General features: G+C 45.7%; 1 protein-coding gene across 1 annotated transcript in view; it reads right to left on the minus strand.

The window, feature by feature from the left end:
• Positions 1-19056, minus strand: part of Prkce (protein kinase C epsilon) — a 514828-nt gene that overhangs the window by 323413 nt on the left and 172359 nt on the right. The window contains exon 2 of the mRNA XM_050146031.1: positions 3414-3477. Within this exon, the coding sequence (XP_050001988.1) occupies positions 3414-3477 (64 nt within the window). The remainder of the gene's footprint in view (positions 1-3413; positions 3478-19056) is intronic.

A 19056-nucleotide genomic window follows, 5' to 3' on the forward strand; every position in this document is an offset into this window, starting at 1 on the left:
ATCCCACAGTCAGGCCCTAACCATCTCCCATCCAGAGGGCCCATAATAATGAAGCATTGCTGTGTTATTATAATGAATAAGAAATCACATACAAATGACGGGGAAGGCAGAAATAATAACTTACATACGTTGCAGGAAACAACTGTTTACACATTCGAGAAGTTGCTGTCTATACTTCTGTTACCTGAGTTGATTATGCCTTGACCTAATTACGTGGTGAGCCAGTAGCGCCAGGTTTACCAGGGAGCCAAACGGTTGCTATTCATGATGAAAGCCAGAGTAAGGAACATCTCAGACTGGGGCTCACACAAGAATGTTGTGTGATATCAGTGAGACATCTATGACAAGGCATGCCCCTTCTATCAGCTGCAGATAGTACCCACCCGTCAGCCATGAGCTCTGACACAGATGTCTATTCAAATTACACAGAAGAATAACATCATATGACCGGAAATGACCTTCAGTGTCGTCTGGCATGACCCCCTTATGTCTTGGGTCAAGTTCCCCAGTTTAGCCAAAGCACACACTAGTCAAATCCCATTACGGTGACCAGCACAGGATGTGCAAGTGATGGAATTTTATTAGATGGTTAGAAATCACATTAGATTCTGCTGCAGCGGATGTAAACACCCAAGCTTCCTAACAGCATGTTAGCAAGAAAAAGAACCGTTGGAACACCCTAGAAGATGGGGGTGTATTCACACGGACACCCCCACACCTTGCTATGCACTCTCTGGAATTTGCATGTGTTGTAACATGTGCACGGCATCTATGAATCTGTTCTTCCCATTGATGGAGGCGGAGCATGGAGACAGGGTTGCTGAAGCGATGTCGGTGGTAGAGTAATAGAGTAGTGACCCCCTCAGTTCACCATTCCATAGAACACAACTAGAATTTGCACCCAAGAAAGACAGTGGACGAGGACCTGTGAGGAGAATCCACAGTTTGTAGTGTAATTGAGTAGTTTGATTCTCTGTGAGTTCTAGTCATGGTTTATCCCTCTCCAAGTCTTTCTTTCACCTTCCAAACCCTTACATAGACAAAACCACCTCCAGACTGAGAGCCCTCTCAGGCTGGGCACAGGACTAGAGGAAGAGATAGATATGGTACAAATGGAGCTAGCACAGGCCTCTGGAGCCTCTGCCCGCCACTCACAGAAGGGAATCCCATGTCTAGACCAGCAAAGGGAAAAGAGAGCCCTCTTGACTTTACAGCAACACATGCTAGTACTTTACAGACCCTGGCATGTGTCAGCGTTTCTAAAGTAAACTCTATTTTCTTTAGATGAAAGAGATTTAAAAAAATAGAGTTGGAATATAACCCAATGAAAATTGCTTCGGTTATTCGCATGCAATAAAGCGTAGAAGCAGAAAAAAATCAATTGCTTCTGATTTATTTATTCATTCATTGTCCATTTCCATTCTCTCTAATGTAAAAAAAAGTATGCTGTTTATAATTTTGCAAGCCATTAATCTTTTCGAGAAGAAAAAAAAATAGTTCAAGCCTGCCATTGGTTGCCCAGCATCTTGGCGCAGGAAATGCATGTTTAATTAAGGTTGGGGAAAGAACAGGAAAAAAGGAATTGATTTTTGTTTATCAAACATTTTTCCAACATCTACAATCAGGACGTTATTGTAAACTCTCAAGTCTGATAAGCTGGGCTTGCATACCATGCTAACCATCTTTTAAGGCAGCTAACTGTAAGCCTCACTCTGTGTCTGCTTCATTATTTTTCAGGCTGGCCTGGATGTGCATGCCTCTTGGACTCAGGGCATCTTTCTGTCTCAGCTTCCAGAGTAAGGGAGCCCTCAGGCATTCACCACCTGGGCCAGGATAGATTGCTTTGTCTGAACCTGATTGCTTTATTTCACCTTATTTTTGTAGGTTTAAATATTTCATACTACATGTTGTCAAATCCTCAAGTCTTCAATGGCATATTCTATTTCTGGCTGTGCAGGGCTGAACAGAGAAGGGAAGCTGGGCGTACCAAGGATAATTGCAATGAAGGGCAGAATACGTAAGATACCCAGTTTGAAAGGACGAGGAAAGCTTTTAACCTATGCCAAATCATCAAAAACTATTATAAGAGGACCCAACTCCAGTGTGGTCCCCATATGCCCGTGGTTATGGAAATCTTCTGAGCACCTGCTGAGACTGACGAGGGACAAGCCAGATGAAAGTGATCAGGGGCCCCTATCAACTATCATTTGCCTAGAGCAGTGGTTCTCAACCTTCCTGAGGCTGAGACCCTTTAATACAGTCCCTCATGTGTGGTGACCCCCAACCATAAAATTATTTCACTACTACTTCATAACTGTAATTTTGCTACTGTTATGAACCATAATGTACATAGCTGATTTGTGACCCCAAAGTGGTTGCAACTCACAGGTTGAGAACCCCTGACCTAGCGCCTTTGGTCTTACTTACATCAGCTTCCTCCCATCACAGCCATTACCTAGAGATTGTGTGTGTGTGTGTGTGATTGCGATCTTGTGCTTATAATCTGTGTGAGTCTGTGAAATGGCCACGTTTCCTAGCTGGGAGAGGTGAAGGACAAGAATGTCCGCCTTCCAACTGGGGACACAGACTCCAAACACCACTTCTTTCCCTCATCTCTAAGGGGAAGCAGATCCTGTCTTCCAGTCTCTCTTCCATGCCACTAATATTAACTGTTGTGTCTCCCTGACCGCAGAAAGAGAAAGAGGAAAGACGAGGTCAGTCAATGCATTTCGGTTCTGTTTACTCACGACCCCGTCTAGTGCCCAAGGTGGCCATAATCGCCCTGCACAAGGCTTATTTTCTAGCCTTTCCTTGTACCATGGGTGTTCAGTCTTCCCCACACATACAATGCTGAACTTAAGAGATACTACGTGAACAAGGGTAGGCCGAGGCAAGAGAAGAGGATGCAGAAAGAAGAAAAATATAAAGAGAAAACCTGCATGTTGTCTCATCTCATCAGCTTGATTTGCCTTTTGAGTAAGTAACCAGTAAAATGAATCTGCAGATGATGCAAACATGTAAGACTCTAAAGTCTGCCACCCTCTTTGTTTCGTTTCTGAACACCGTTAAACCAACTGGTTTTACTTCCTTTTCACCATACACAACACAAACCCCACAGAAGCCTCCTGGGAGAGGGTGCGCTCCTCTGGCATCTGCCCTGCACACAGCATTTGGAAACGCCTGTGTTGCTGGTCTCTCGGCAAGTCCGAAACCTCCTTCTGCTCCACCACTAACAGATGGCTGGCTCCTCTTGGTACATGGGCACAGCATCTTCAGAAGAACCTTCCCCTGCTACAGCACACCAACTAATTAAATGTCACTGTGCTAATGTCCTGGCCATGACAGGAATGGGGAGACCCAGAAGACCAGGGCTCAGCACAGCAGGACGAGGCTCAGAGGTCATGCTCTCCTACCTTCGCCTGATGACCCTGAGAGATCGATGATCACGTACACCTTTCCTTCTGGCTCCAGATCGATCTGCAAGGAAGAAAACGAGAGCCGGTCTGTTAGTACTCGTGCGGGCAGCTCAAGGGTCCACATTTCCACCCGGGACTGTTGTAGCCAGAGGAGCAGCTCCATGCACTCAGCAGGCCACACTGTGTCAAGAGCGAGGCGAGTTAGGCGTGAGCTCCAGCGCTGAGGGAACATCTACTGTGTTGTACCAGGAAGTCTGGAGCACCCCCAAAAGGCAGCATCAATCAGGGGTCTTCAACTGGGAAGGACCTTGTTTTACAATGGATCCTTAATGGCTTTCTAGAGGCATGGCTGTCTAGACGCTGACGGTCATGACTCGCAGAGAGAAAGCTATAACTGGTACCTAAAGGGTAGAGATGCCAGGGAAGTCAGGCATATAAGGCAATCCCCACAGCTAAGGATCACCCAGCCTACCAGGTCAACTGCATGAAGGTTGGAAGGCCTTGTGTTATTATTGCCTTTTACAGATAAGGAAACTGCTCAAAGGTCCAGGCTAAGTGTCAGTGCTGAGATTTGATGCCAAGATCACCCAAAGGAACGTGTGTCCTTCATTCGATAGGACTGCTTCTCAGGAAAACCAGAGACCCATAAGACGTCACTCCTGTTCTCAGTGATTCAAATCTCATTGTGATGTTAAAAACCAGAACAGTGATGAGCTCAGCTAATAAGAGGGAGAAAATAAACAATGAGCAACTGGATCCCCAGAGCAACCACGAGCAGTCAGAGAAGAAACAACAAAAGCAAAGGCACAGAAAGTCCACTCCACTCTACCCTGAGTCCCTCATGCTTTGGTTCTGTGCTGGCTACACGGGTGTTCTGTGACCCACAGATTCTGGCGGGCTGTAAAGAGAGAGCCAGTCCATCTAACTGCTTACCAAGGGCTTCTCCTTTTATGCCCAATTTGCTCCCTCCCCTACTCGAACTCAACTAACTCCCGCTACACAGAACCAGGCAGTGGGAAGGAAATCAGAGGACTGGATCTCTTAAGACATCTTTGCAAAGCAGGAACTCTCTTTGTAGAAAGTGTGCTTTGTGTGTGAGAGAGTAGTAACTCTGGAAGCCTTGGCTCTCTATGTCCACACGGTGAAACCTCCCACCCCCACTGTCCATCTGTATACACAGAGTTCCAATGGACTCAGCAGTGCCAGGCTCGCGCTCCAACAAGCTGTGCGTTTCTTAAGAACAGGAACCACCATCCCTTCCTGTAATTTTTCCACTGTCCCCAGCAAAGAGCAAGCAGATGCTTAGCGAGGAATTCTTAGGAAGAGGCAGTGTGGTGAACGTCTCCTGCTCCTTCAGGGTCAAGGGCAATTTATGCCTCCTCTCTGAAGCTTTTCCAGATACTCCCATCAGGCTGCATTCCTCCCTCCTCTGGGTTCCCACAGCACACCAGACACGTCCTAATCAGTTTTTTATTAAACTGACGCACAGTATCCATGTCGTTCTCTTTCGTGCCACACTCCCAACCTTGGCTCACGTTCTCTTGGCCAGAAAACACCCAATACCCATTTGGGGAGGTGGGAAAAGGCTCTGGATTCTAAAGCATATCTGTGTCCATCACTCCTTAAAGTGTTCATGCCCAGGGAGAAGCAGAGACTTGTGACTTGCACCGAAGCAGCAATTACACAAGACTCAGAGAGGGAAGCTGAGGTGGCCACACAACAACCATCTGTGAGCACCTGTGCAAGGTAAAGACACTCAAGCTGAACAGATGTCCTCTCCAGGTCGCCCCTACCCTTTCCAGAGTCACAGTTTCTAGAGCCACCCCGGAGCTGTGTTGCACTGCTGGACTTAGCCCTGAGAATGCTAACTTTGTGCTCGTCAAGTGAGCTCTCTCCCACTGGTGAGGCGACTGCAGGAAGTTCAGGCACTCTGGTCAGAGAGTGAAGGAGGGCAGTGAGCAGATTTGTGTCACATCCAGGGAGACCACAGGATCCACTCGTCTGAGCCTTGGCTCCAGATGAGAACCAAATACCCAACCGGGGATCTCACGGGATGCTTTCTCGTGCAATTCCACCTCCTGAGTTCGTCATTTCAAATGTGTGAAGAGAACAAAGCTTCCCGGAGCTCTCAAGCACGAGTATGACCCCACCATAAACAAACCCCATCCCTAGCATGGAATTACAAACAGGAAAACCAGCCACTGGCGCTGCTGAACAGCGCTAAACCAGAATTCTATCCCTGCCAAAGTTCAAAACGATCAGGAGCCCTTTTGCCCCTCGAGCATGGAATTCAAATAATGTATGCCTTTTGGAGATTAGATCATCTCTGCAAACCCCCAAACAAAATGAAACACTTTCTCATATCCTCCAAGTCAGAGGTTTCCCACGGCTACAGACTGTATTGGTGAAGCACAATGCTATCTGTGTAAGGCAGGGAGGAGGAGAGGGAAGGAATGAGATGGGCAGCGAGGCCTATCCAAAGGCGGGCACCGAGCCTATCTCTGCAAAAGGGGAGTGAGGATCGTAGCGGGGAGGACAGGTCATCGACAGTAAAATGTATTAGGATATTACCATTCAAGATAGCTATCAGAAACCATTTTAGCACCCTCTGCTCCCTTGATGCTAGGGAACTGCATTTCCCGACCAAAAAATAGAAATTAAGCCATTAAACTTGCCAAAAGCAACAAAGAGCTTTGCAGGGTGAGCAGATGGCTGCAGAGCTCTGGCCAAGCCCCAGTCAGCCAAACGAGGAGGCTTTGAGATTCCATCCAGGGTGGCGGGACTTCAGTGCCGGTGACTGGAAGGGTGGCTGAGTACAAAGCGTGGTAGAAAGTGGTCTAGCTTCACAGCCAAGTTTATTTCATCACAGTTTCTGCCCATGGTTGCACAACCCAGATAAGGAAGCAATGTGAGCTCCCAGGCCTGCAACTTTGCAGTCTCAGAGGGCATCAGTACCAGTGCCAGGCAGCTGGAACAACTTAGGAGCAGACCCCACCCCTCCCTCCAGCCATTCCCAGGTCAGCTCTGAACCCCACCTGCAATGCGGACTCATTCCACTTGCTCCAGCTGTAGCCCTATTCATAAAATCCTTTCTAGACTTCTTGCATCTCCTTGACACACTTCCTAGCTACTTTCCCTTTCTCTTGGACTGTGATCTTCCCTCAAGCTAAATCACCATTGGCTTCCCCACTAGCCAGGGCCAGAAGCCAAGGAGACAGTGGGGGAGATGACCACAGTCCTTGGCTTCATACCAGGGCTGAATCCCAGTTTTGTCTCTTACCCGCTGAGTGACCTCAGGCAATTATTTCCTCTCCATAAGCCTTGGCTTCATCTGTAAAATGGGTTGTCATGGAAATTCCATGAGACAGAAATGCAAAGCATTTGGCACTCAGAAAATATTCAATGTGTGGAAAAGAAAATCGACCAGGACTGGATGCCCTGAAACAAATAGGGTCTACAAGATGGCTCATTGGGTAGAGGGGCTTGCCACTAAGTCTGATGATCTAAGGTTCAGTCCCAGATGGTGGAAGGAAAGAACCAACGCCACAAGTTTTCCTCTAGTCCCTCTCTATATTAGTGTTATGTTACACATGAGTACAATGTGTATACACATCACACACACACACACACACACACACACAGTCTTCAAGTCCCTTTTTTATAATCCAAAATTCTTTCTACTCTTACAAATCCCCTCATATACACAGAAGACCTTTTGTGTTCCTTGATATTATTATATATTATTATAAGATATCAAATAACTTTTTAGTGCTACTGTGACTATCAAAAAAGGTTAAGTCTTGTTCCCAACCTGGGGACAGGCAAAAGGTCCATGGTGCCATGACAGATAGGGAGAAGGAATGTCACAGGTTTCCTGGGCATTGACTTGGCTTCAGATGCCTTCACATGCCTCGGCTTACTGACACCCTTACCAAGTCAATGACAGTCTCAGTTCCCAGACAGAAAAGGGGATGACAGTGAGCTTCACCGCGGTGCCCACCCAAAACTACCTCATCACGGAAGGAATTGATTCTGCCTCCACTCTGAGATCAGACTCGAGCTTTCTGCTACCCCAGAGAGGCCTCACTGATACCTGTCCAGGGTATTCTCCTCCCAGCCAATGTTGGTCTGATCCTTTTCAGTGGCCACTGGCTTCCCAGACCCAACCTTCCTAAGGCAGAGGGATTCCTTGTAGATCCTCATTCCATTCATTCCAGTGAAGGAAAATGCCACAGAGACAGAACAAACCACCCAGAAACCTCTGCAGCAGCAGGGTGTCAAAAACAAAGAGTCACATAGGCTTCTGGCTGACCTTCTCTAATGCCCTTCATGGGTTGATTTTTATTTACTCCTCATAATTTACCTGTAAGGTAACAGGTAATGCATTGGTCTATGAATAAGAACACGAGATGGTAGCACGTATCTGTAATCTTAATACTCCCAAAGTAGAGACAAGAAGGTTATGAGTTCAAGGCAACCCTGGGAAACATAATAAGAAAATCTCAGCAGGAGAGTGTTTGCTTAGATTCACAAGGTCCTGGTTTCAAACCCTAGCAGTTCAAATAAACAAACAGTTTTAAAGCTGAGGTTATAAAGAGGGGTAGCCAGCGTCGCCACAGTATGCCAATGAGGGCACATCTGCTTCGTGACGTCAAGGTCATCATGTATCCCTTGTCTCTAGGACTACAGCCCTACAACTAACTGAGTATTATAGATGACTCAAAAGAGCTAGCCACTCTCAGCTCCTTACTCTCAGGCCTACGACCCTTCCAGCACCCCCATACCCCCATCAGAAATGCTGGAAGAAGTAGTTTGGAATAATCACAACTCTACCAGGGAGTGATCAACAACCTCCTTACCTATAAAGTATATTTCAGGCTTCAGTGACCACAGGTATCTATGCCTGTGTCTAGTGGATTGAGGATTTCAAGAGTTAGGCGGTCTGAAATTCAGTCAAACTTCCTCCTAACCACAAGCCAACTTTCACCTGAGACCTCTAGATAAACTTCCCCCAGACTGGGCTCAGGCCACCTACTTTCACTTCCTGTTTCTCACCATCCACAGGCACCAAGCTTGGAGGGAAGAATAGACAGGGAGAGAGGTTTGCACTGGCTTGGGTCCACCTACCGGGACTCAAGTAATTAGATGTTTTGTTTCTCTTTCTTCCTTCCTTGGGAAAGGTTGGGGAAGATGTAGGAGGTAGAAGAACCATCCGGAAAGGAAGCTGAACATAGTAGCCCAGGTCTGTAATCTCAGCCACTTAGGAGACCGAGGCAGGAGGTCCATAAATCCAAAACCTGCCTAGGCCACAACTGGGTTAAGGCCTGCTCTGGCAACTTTGTAGGACCCTGACTCCAAATCAAAAGAAGAAAATGGGAAGATGGCTCAGTCACTGAGATGCCAGCTGCCTAAGCACAAGGGCGTGAGTTCAGATCCCCAGCATCCATGGAAGAGCCGGGTGTGGGGATACACAGTGCAATCCCACTGCTAGAGGCTGTAAAGACAGGAGGATATCTGGAGCTTACTGACTGACTACCGGGTCAATTGGCAGTCCCTCCAAGTCGAGGGAGAGGTGCATCTCAACAAGTTAGGGGGGAAATGATAGAGGAAGGTTACACATAGCATCAGCCTCTCACTGCTCCGCACGTACATGTATGTGCTCGCATACACAAATACAACAGATACACACTAAAGTACAAAAGATCTAACACAGTGGTAAAAGGCTTGCCTAACAAATACCAGAAAAAGTGAGAGAGAAAATAAAAGGAAGACTCAGTACCCAAGTCTGTAGCCTTCAGTTTGGGCCACTCTCCCACACTTAGGTACAACACAGCCTCAGGGCTTCCTGGCATGGGAGACACAAGGCTGAGAAGGACCATTCTGGAGCCAGAATCTCATAAAAAGTTCAAAGCACCAAGTCACGGCAAGAGAGGGAAGGCGAGTAGGGGTGTGAGTTTGACCCTAGTGCTTTGTATACAAATACTATGATATTGAAAAAAATTCAAACATAAAAATTGAAGTCACCAAGGCACTGCAAGGGCAATGCTGCAGCAGCTAACACATTGTGGCTCTTCATCAGGGGAGGAAACTGCTATCCATTCCACCGACAGCACACACTCACTGGTCAAGAGGCTGTGGGATCCACGTAATGAATGTTTTTCATGGTTCCACTCTGATAATGGGCAACCATAGCAACCGCTTCCATAAAATAATGGGGAGGGTTTTTTTTTCCCCTCAAATGACTCTCACTGTAGTGTAAAGATATTACACAGGGGGCAGGAGGTGGTTCAGTGGGTAATAGTATTTGTGATGAAAGCAAGAGAACCTAGGTTCAAATCCCCAGGACCACATGAAAACGCTGAGCATAGCCACTCACGCCTATGACTCCAGCAAGGGAGGACAGAGGCGGGCAAATCCATGGAGTCATGGGTCAACTAGCCTAACCAAATCCACAAGCTTTCGGTTCAGTGAGAGACCCTACTTCAAAATTAAAATGAAGGATGATAAGAGGAGACACGTGGCATCCTCGTCTGGCTTCCATATGTGCACACGAGTGCACTCGCCCACCCTGTTCCCACACACAGATGCTGTGCAGGCTTGTGTGTGCATCCCTGCAGGGCAGAGTCTCACTAAGCAGCCTTTGTTTGTACAGTGCTGGGGATTGAACTCATGCGTGCTGGACAAGTGCTCTTCACTTGAGCTACAGCCTTAGAACCAACAGACATTTGCATGTGTTGTCTCTACAAAAGCATGTCCTATTAAGTTACTTCAACATTCACAGACGCTGGGGCTGCACAGGTGGGTGATGGAGGTGACTTGTTTTGAAGACATGAATCTGTACACAAACGTCCCTAGCAGTCCCACTCCCTAGGAGCCTCAAACTGGAAGCAACTCCACACTCACCGGCAGTATGAGGATAAGCAACCAGCACAACATCCACACAATGGAAGTTTGCTTAGCAATAAAAATGAATAGATTAGTAATACTCATATGCCATGCCAAAGACACCAAACACCATATGGTTCCATTTATATAAGGTCCTGAAACAGGCAACACTAACTTACAGTGACAAGAACCACAAGGGTGACTACATCCTGGAGGCAGAGGTGACCAATGATTGCCAAGAGACGTAGAAGAGTCTTTGGGAAGATGGACATTTTCTCCATCTTAAATGTGGTGATGACGGGGTGAGTACATATGTTTGAGGAAACGCATCAAGCTATGCACTCAAAATGGCCGCCTTTAGCTGTCTGAGAGTTGATTCTCAATGAAGTTGCTCTTTAGAAAGGAAAAAAAAAAGTCTTACTTCCCATAAGGGTTCCTCCACAAGCTTCCTTTAAATAAAAAAAACCATCTTTCCACCCCCAGAGCATTTAAATTTTCATGTTTCATTTTTAAAAATAAAAAGACTCATTGAGAGTTTTTCACGAGCACATCTGTCACACAACATAATGTACACCTACCCGCGTGGGTGCATACATTCACACACCACCCACACATGCGAACACACTTGCAGGCACACAGCTGAGCCACCCTCTCCTGTCGTCTGGGATCAAAATACAATAATAGCAAGAAAAACACATCCAACATGTAGCTTTAAGAGTCTACCGAATTCTTTAACCCTCTTTCTCTAAGTGTGGATCTCCATTTTCTCACAGACAAAATGAGATGACTTTTCCAAACACTCTGTAGTGGTTAGTGGGGACCCAAATGACCTAAATGCACTGAAAAAGCTAAATAAATAAATAAGCAAACAAACACCATTTGATACATCACTCTACAAGTAAGAAAAGGATCTAAATGTGTTGGGTGGTATCTGAGATTCAGAAGTGGGAACGACAAGATGCTAAACTGTCGTGCAAAACATGGGCGTTGGTGTGTGGGTGGACACACACACTCCAGATATAGCGCCTTTCTAGAGGAACACTTGCTTTCAAGGTTTTTGTAAGTTATTTGAATTTATTTTTGATTCTTTTGTATCTGTGAGTGTTTGAGTATAGGAACACACATGTTTAAAACACACATGGAGAGGAGAGCACATCCTTGGATGTTGGTCCCTGGCATCTACTTTGCTTAAGATAGGGTCTCTTGGTGCTTGCTGTAGCATACACCAGGCTAACTAGCCCACAAGCTTCCTTGGATTTTCCAAGCTCTGTCTCTGATCTCACTGTAGGAGCAATGGGATTAAAGAACATACGACCTTTCCTGGCTTCATATGGATTATGGGATCTGAATTCAGGGTCTCACACTTATGAGGCAAGAGCTTCACCCACTGAGACATCTTCCCACCCACTAGCAAGACATTTGGTCAACAAGAAGTGGTAGTCTCCTCACGAGATGGACACCACAGGATATGGAGACCAGAATTGGGTCTTCTTCTCCATTCCTAACCCTTTTGTTTTTAAATTTCCATTCAGGATCATTTATTATATAGTTTTAAGTCAGCAACTTTTCACAAAATAAAATGTCCCTTTAAGTATGTTGGCTGAGTTGGCTTTCACTATTGGACACATCTTAGTAAGTTACCCTTTCCCATCATTAACAGCAAGGTCACGGGAAAACAACTGAAAAGCAGCCCACCCTTGTGAATCTCACATCTAGAGCAGAAACCTGCACAACACATCTTAGCTCTCGATATACCACAAATGCAGTAAACACAAGTTCAAATCTGCTGCTTCCTCTTTCCAGTGGCTCAGAGAGAGCTAGCAGCTTCTTCTGGTGACAGAGGTGGCGCAAAACAAATAAGTCTATGTGTACTGAAAAGGCTGTCCAAGACCAGCAAACATTTGACGATGAGCCAAGCCTAAGAGGGGGCATGTGCGAGGACGGACACCGTCAAGGTACTGCCCGTAGCTAGGCAGGCTTTCCATGCACGGAGAATTCTGGGGAAAGGGGGAGAGACACAGGAGACACAGAAGAAGCAGGAAAGCAGGATGGATAGCATTTCCATCTTGGAAGAAAATGTCAAAACACAGCCGTATGCCCTAACAGAAGGTGGTGTGGGCACAAACAGAACAAACAGCAGGAAATGTAAGTCTTGACCCTGGTCATTCTGAAGTGAAAAGCTCCTTGCTATTATCTTGCATTTTGTTGGGAATAATCTTTTTGTACACTGTGAAGAAGTGCCCCTCTGACTGGTTTAAAAAAAAAAGCTTAACGGCCCATAGCTAGGCAGAATGTCCAGGCACAGAGAATGTCGGGAAACAGAGAGGAGACACAGGGAGAAAGGGAGGAAGCAGGAAAGGAGGATGGACAGTACATAGATGAGGTAAATGAGCCTCGGGGCAGCACACATTTAGCTGTATGCTTACTTCATTTTCCCGCTTCTCACATTTGACCAGCGATGGAGTATATAGACACTGACACCAGACTGCCTGGGTTCAAATCCCAGCACTGTCTGTTCCAAACTATGCGGCGCTTACTTTGATTTCTTCATCTCCTTGTGAGCTATCCCTTGAGCCCAGGCTTCGTAGCTAACAAAAATAGGGATACTTTTTGGACTCAACAATGAAGCCATGAAAGCCTGCATTGTCCTCTTTAAAAACCTGAGTTCAAAGTACTTGAAACCACAGCAAAGCAGCCAGGCAGATCAGTGAGCACAAACAGGATGCAGGCTACCCAACAGCAGTCAGTCGGTGCCCCCGGCAGTTGGTGCTCCCCGGGCACATTCCTATGTGACCATATTCTGGATATCAAGTCTGATTTATTTTTGCTTTGCCCCATACTGTTGGAACCATATTGTCTGAGGAAAAAAGACCAGTTTGGCAAAGCTCGAAGAAGCTTGAAATCTAAGAGTCAGAAACACTTAGAAATGACTTGGTTCAAAAACACAAAGAAACCAATTAAAAGGGGTCAGGTCTTTTTTCTTTTCTTTGCCAAACCGGCCATGTTCTTTCTCCTGAGCTATGTATTTCCGCATTATTTTGAACTAAATTTTGACTCAAACTGACTATAATGGTGTGCTTGTTTTTCAGAAATCAAAACTTACTTGCCTGCTTGAGATGAGAAGTGAGTCTTCCGCCCCATCACTCCCAAGAGGGACCGATTTTTAACAATCCCTATTGAAGTTTTTCTCATGGCCACTGCCATGCCTTTAAATAACACATGCCTCAATTCCCTGGCTTCTTCTCCAGGTATTTTCTTTGCCTTGCTGCTGTGATAGATGAGAACTTGGTTCAGCAGTCACCTTCCTTATTCCCTTTCCACTAAACATTCCATGTCAGAATTCTCAGTTTTTAGGCAGTTGAGTGAGGTCAGTGGTATAAACTCACCTCACATAGATGGGGTCGTTAGTTTGATCCTCAGCAACACACACACACACACACACACACACACACACACACACACCTCGTGTGCTCCTTTATCTTTCTCAATAACTAGAAAACACTACCTAAAATGTCAATTTCTAATCACATCAACCCTAGGCTATCTCTTGGCCCTACACATTGTAACTAGAAACCATCGGTGCTTCCAGCGCTCCCCGCTCCCTGTCCTCCCCGTCCCCACACCTTTGTAATTTATACCAATGTTGGACACTCAAGGCTGACAATGCAGGCAGACATTCCATTTTCCTGCCACAGTTAAGTTCCATGCTTTGTTATACAGTGGCTCTAAACTCTGGAAACTAATATCATTCATATACAAAGGCCTTATAAACTGCCTATATAGGTACATATTCATATCTATATTCATACTCTTATCCATGTACAAAAGTGGTAACTCCCATGCTACTCAGTGGACAACATAGCATCAAACTCAGAGTCTTCGGCTTCCATTCAGTTGCTTTTTTATAATCCCCAAAGTTTCCCAGGATCCTTCTGAGTTCCCTCCCTCATCTGGCGTAGTGGCTCTCTAGGCTGGTGCTCAGCTCTGGTGCTGTAAGTGACTTGGGGTGGAGTCTCTGTTGTCAGGACCCACTCTCTCTTGTTCTGAATTTATGCTACGAAAAAGTGTATTCTTGGTGCAATGCTGATTAGTAGTGGGTATGACGCCAGTGTGCTAAGACTCAGCATGCCTGCTCTCACAAGTGAGCTTGATTAGATATAGAATTCTAGGTTTAAAAAAACCATAAGCTATCAGACCTTCCTTTTAACATCAGTATGGCCAACACAGACTCTGATGTCAGCCTCACGGCCGTGGCTTCCTTTCTGAAAGTCTGGGACCCTTTTTCATCCTTGCTGTTCTCGCTGTTGTTAAATTTCACAGGAATGTGCCTCAGAAAGGCTTTTTAAATATTTTTTTTTTGATCACTGTGCCTCTGTGCTGCAACTTGAACTTGTGGAAGCCACTCTGAACTTGTGGAAGCTACTCTTCTATTTATTTTTTAATCCTTTGACATAGTCTTTTATTTCATTTTCATTCTTCTTCTGAAACACCTGTTACTTGGATGTTGGGCCAGTGAAATTGATCCTTAGGTGTGTGATCATGCAAATAGGTTTTTAATTTCATAGTCTAGATTTCCTTGACTTTATCTTATTATCCTGTGACTGAACTTATTTCTAATAATACATTGGGTTTCTGCATATGACTTCCTACTTCTTTGTGGCTCTCTTCTCTTTTTCTAGTACCATTCCCATCTGCCCTTAGAGTTGGACAGAGGAGTCCTCCCTTGCAGCAGGAAGCCTGGATGCTCTCCTTTAAGCTTCCAAAGTGGCCCTCCTCCCCTTGGTTAATTGGCAATGGTACATGGCCCTAAGTTGTCCTGAAAGCTTGGAAGTGATCTCTTTCCATTCCTCTCAGGTGCTCTCAGGCACAGTCTATGGAGTAGCAGAGAAATGGTTTCTTCTGGAAACTTCCACACCATTTTTCTAGCCCTCCCCCAAATTATTCTACCATTTCTTTTACAGAGGGTCTTCCAACTTTTCTCCCGAGGAGTCAGCCTGGCTCTAGGTCCTTCTGCAGTGAGACCAAGGAACATACATCTCTACAGCTAGGTCTATCCATAGGCTCTTGTTTTCACTCCTGCCCTTGGGGTAAGCATTCTCCCATTCTGGAGTCCTTCAGGACACCATGGAGAAGCTGTCTCCAGGCTAGGATGCAGAACCTCATCTTGGGGGGACCTCCAACCATAAAATTATCTAGTTGCTACTTCATAACTGTTATTTGAGTGCTGCTATAAATCATAATGTAAATATCTGATATGTAGGATATCTGACCCCTGTGAGGTCACAACCCACAAGCTAAGACACACTGATCTGTACTGCTTTGAACTGAGGCTCCCCAGTCCCTCCAGTGCGCTCCACTGGGTGGCACTCTGCTGTCTCCTCACCCAGAGTTTCAGGATAAGTGTACTGGGGTTCTTTCTGCTCCCATGGCTGTGACAGATTCCTCCACGCTCCCCCCATTTCTCTTGTGTACATGGAATCTTGAGTGGGCAAAGGAACAGACACAGTTGCTTCAAGAAAACCTCAAATGGAAATTTCCAAAACATGTCACCTTGAGGTGACATTATGCAGAGCTGGTAAGAATGAGGGAGACAGAGCCACTCGTGTAAGAGTGTGCCCATGGAGTGGAGACAGCTGTACATGTGTAAAGAAGGCTTTGGCATTACATAACAACAGCAAAACAAAACAACTCTCCCTTGACCTTGCGATTCCGCTTTGGGGACTTTATCTCCTTTACACATGGGCAAAAGATGATCATGACAGCAGTTTTAAGGACATCAAATTAGAAAGTGATGATTTAGTTAATCGCTTACTACCCAAATAAATGGCAGACTATTCAAATCATTACACACCATGCAAAAATATTTAAGATTACATTTAATAACATGGAAAACTATTCACAGTGTGGTATTAAATGTTAAAATTAGCTTATAAAGGAATACGTGCCCTCTGGTCCAATCTTGTGAAGACTGGTGTGTGAGGGATATATTTATAATCACAATTTTTAAAAAGGACCTGTGGAAAAGGGGGTGAGGTATGATTTGTGTGTGTATATGAATAGTTTTTAAACATTCTACCTTTCTCCTAGTTTCTACCACACTTCATGATTAAACGTAAGTGCACTATTCTTTTAAGAATATTATGCCAATAAATCCCCTTATTCACAAACAAGGAAAGGCAGGCACAAGGAGGTTAATAATACGGCAGGCTGTAAGCAAACTGTTTGGGAATCAACAACCAGAATCTCAGCTTTCTTAACTTTAATTTGGGGATACAAGTTAAAAATGGGGCATGACTTTAAATTGCACATCTCCAAAAAACTTTAATTTTCAGGTCAGTGGTAAGAGCGCTGCTCATTCCTAACCAGTGGGAGAGAGGCCAGTGCGCTCCTCAGCTGGACACGGCCTAGACAAACCAAGGAAAAAACCCACATCTGGTTCCCAGCACCCACCTTGTGTGGCTCACAACCACCTGTAACTCCAGTTCTAGGGGATCTGACGTCCTCTTCTGTAGGCACCAGATAAATATGACACAAACATATACATGTACAAAAATATGTCTTTAAGAAGTGAGCTAAATCGGATGGTAGTGGAGCATGCCTTTAATCCCAGCACTTGGGAGGGAGAGTCAGGCGGATCTCTGTGAGTTCGAGGCCCGCCTGGTCTATGGAGCTAGTTCCAGGACAGGCTCCAAAGCTACACTGAAAAACCTTGTCTTGGAAACAAAAATAAAAACAAAACCAATAATAACAATTTAAAAAACCAGCAAAAAGAGAAGTGAACTAAACTTAACTTTTGATCTGCATGCCCTTCTCTGTAAGGTGAGGCTGTTCCATTTGTGTGTGTGTGTGTGTGTGTGTGTGTGTGTGCATGCGTGTACATGAGTGCATGCATTAGGGGGGCATGGAAGTGGGGGTGATGTAGCTACTTGTTTCATATTTTATACCTTTCACGTAACACACTATCGTAGCCCGCAATCCTCACTGATCTGATGATGAACAAATGTCCTGTTATGAAGGGCCATACAGCCCTCCTCAGGTGGCAGTCAAGCTGCTGTTATTACTTCTACAACTATCCTTTGGAATACTTCCTTCTTATCTGCCTTGGATGCTCAACATGGAAAAGGCTCCAAGAAAACCAAGCGCAGGTCTCAGACTTCCATGTGGTAAATTAAAGTAGAATTTATTAGGCAAGGCAAAACCAATGGCACTTTACCCGCAGTCAGATATCCATCACTTGCGTCTGTTATACGATAGCAGGAAAGTTATAAACGTTTTTACGTTTACGTGAAAACAGTGGGATGATGTCTATAAGAAGCGTGGCAGAGTTTTCCATTCTCTGAGACGGAACCTGTCTTTACCCATAATGACATGTTTGCGTGCTCAGCTGGCTTTCTCTATAACCAAGTGATCTCATACAGTTTCAGGTACAAATTATATATGAAAGCGGGGACTATCTGTTTTCTGATGGTGAACAACTCTCATTATCCAGCCAGATCCTCTTGGCTGCACAGTTCTGAAGGCTGGGGCCCTTTCAGATGAACGGGTGAATGCAGCTAGATGCACAGCTTGCCCTTCCTTCTCTAAAGCTCACACCAAGTCAGCTAAAGGGAAAAATAGTTACAGAGACAAAGTAAATGGGTTCCGAGGTTTGCATGTCCAAGCTCTGCTTGTCAGGGTGCTTCTCCAGGGCTATCTCTAAGCTAGCTCTCGGATTTCCACTGGCTACCTGGACCAACACAGCTCAGACTGCTACTTCCATGAACTGTGCCTGAGAGCACTGAGAAGAACGGAGAGAGGTCGCATCCAGGCTTTCAGGACAACTTAGGGCCGCGCACCATTGCCAGCAAACCAAGGGGAGGAGGGCCACTTCCCAAGCCTAAAGGACGTTCTCAACCTTTCGAAGACATCCAAGGAAAATAAAAATTTCAAACTTTAAGTCGAGCCTCATAGTAACCAATGCCCAGTGTCGGTGCTGAACCTTTAGTTGGTTGGCACTTCCAGTATGTTCAGCTCTGTTTGCAAAAAGGCAAGTTCACAGTTTGAGATAGGAGACAGATAATTACCAAGGTCACAGAGGAAAGCCTTCCTGATTACTGAAAATAGTCAGCCCATGTACTTCTTGGGGAGAACAAGGGGCATGTGCAAAGGCCCACAGGCGGGTGAAGACGCGGCCTCATGTGTGTACAGGGAACAGCGGAGACTGGGGTAAAAGAGGGTGTGTGCAATGGAGAGCCAGAGCTGAGTGTGTGTGGAGCTACGGCATGCTGTGACTCCCGCTTTAAAATAACTTGTCTCCCCGCTGTGTGGTAAGAAGGAGAGCAAGCCTTTGGCAGCCAGGTGGCCACGCTGGTAGTCCTGACCATAACCCAAGCAAGAGCAAGTGCTGGTCGGGAAGTGGCGGAAGAGATGGGAGCCGCAGAGTGTGCATATTTGCTGAAGGATTGGCTGAGGGGTTGTGTGGAAGGTAAAGAAGAGGAAAGTTCAGCATAGTGTGGAGACCTCCAGCCTGAGAAGCCATGGAAGAGCCCTTTCCTGAACAGAGGCCCGAGGACAGAGCAGAATGGGCATGGGCATTTGCACAGCGGAAGGCGACAATGCTGAGGACAGCTTGCACATAAATATGAAGGTCAAGTGTCAGAGCTCACTTTGGAACACAAGTATGCCACTGTGTACCAGCAGTCCCAGCACTCGGGAGGTAGAGGCAGGAAGATTAGGAGTTCAAGGTTAGCCTGAGCTACATACGCATGCTTCCTGA

This window comes from Alexandromys fortis, unplaced genomic scaffold (assembly GCF_014885135.2).
Source record: "Alexandromys fortis isolate MF-2015 unplaced genomic scaffold, M_Fortis_MF-2015_v1.1 scaffold_42, whole genome shotgun sequence".
NCBI lineage: Eukaryota > Metazoa > Chordata > Mammalia > Rodentia > Cricetidae > Alexandromys > Alexandromys fortis.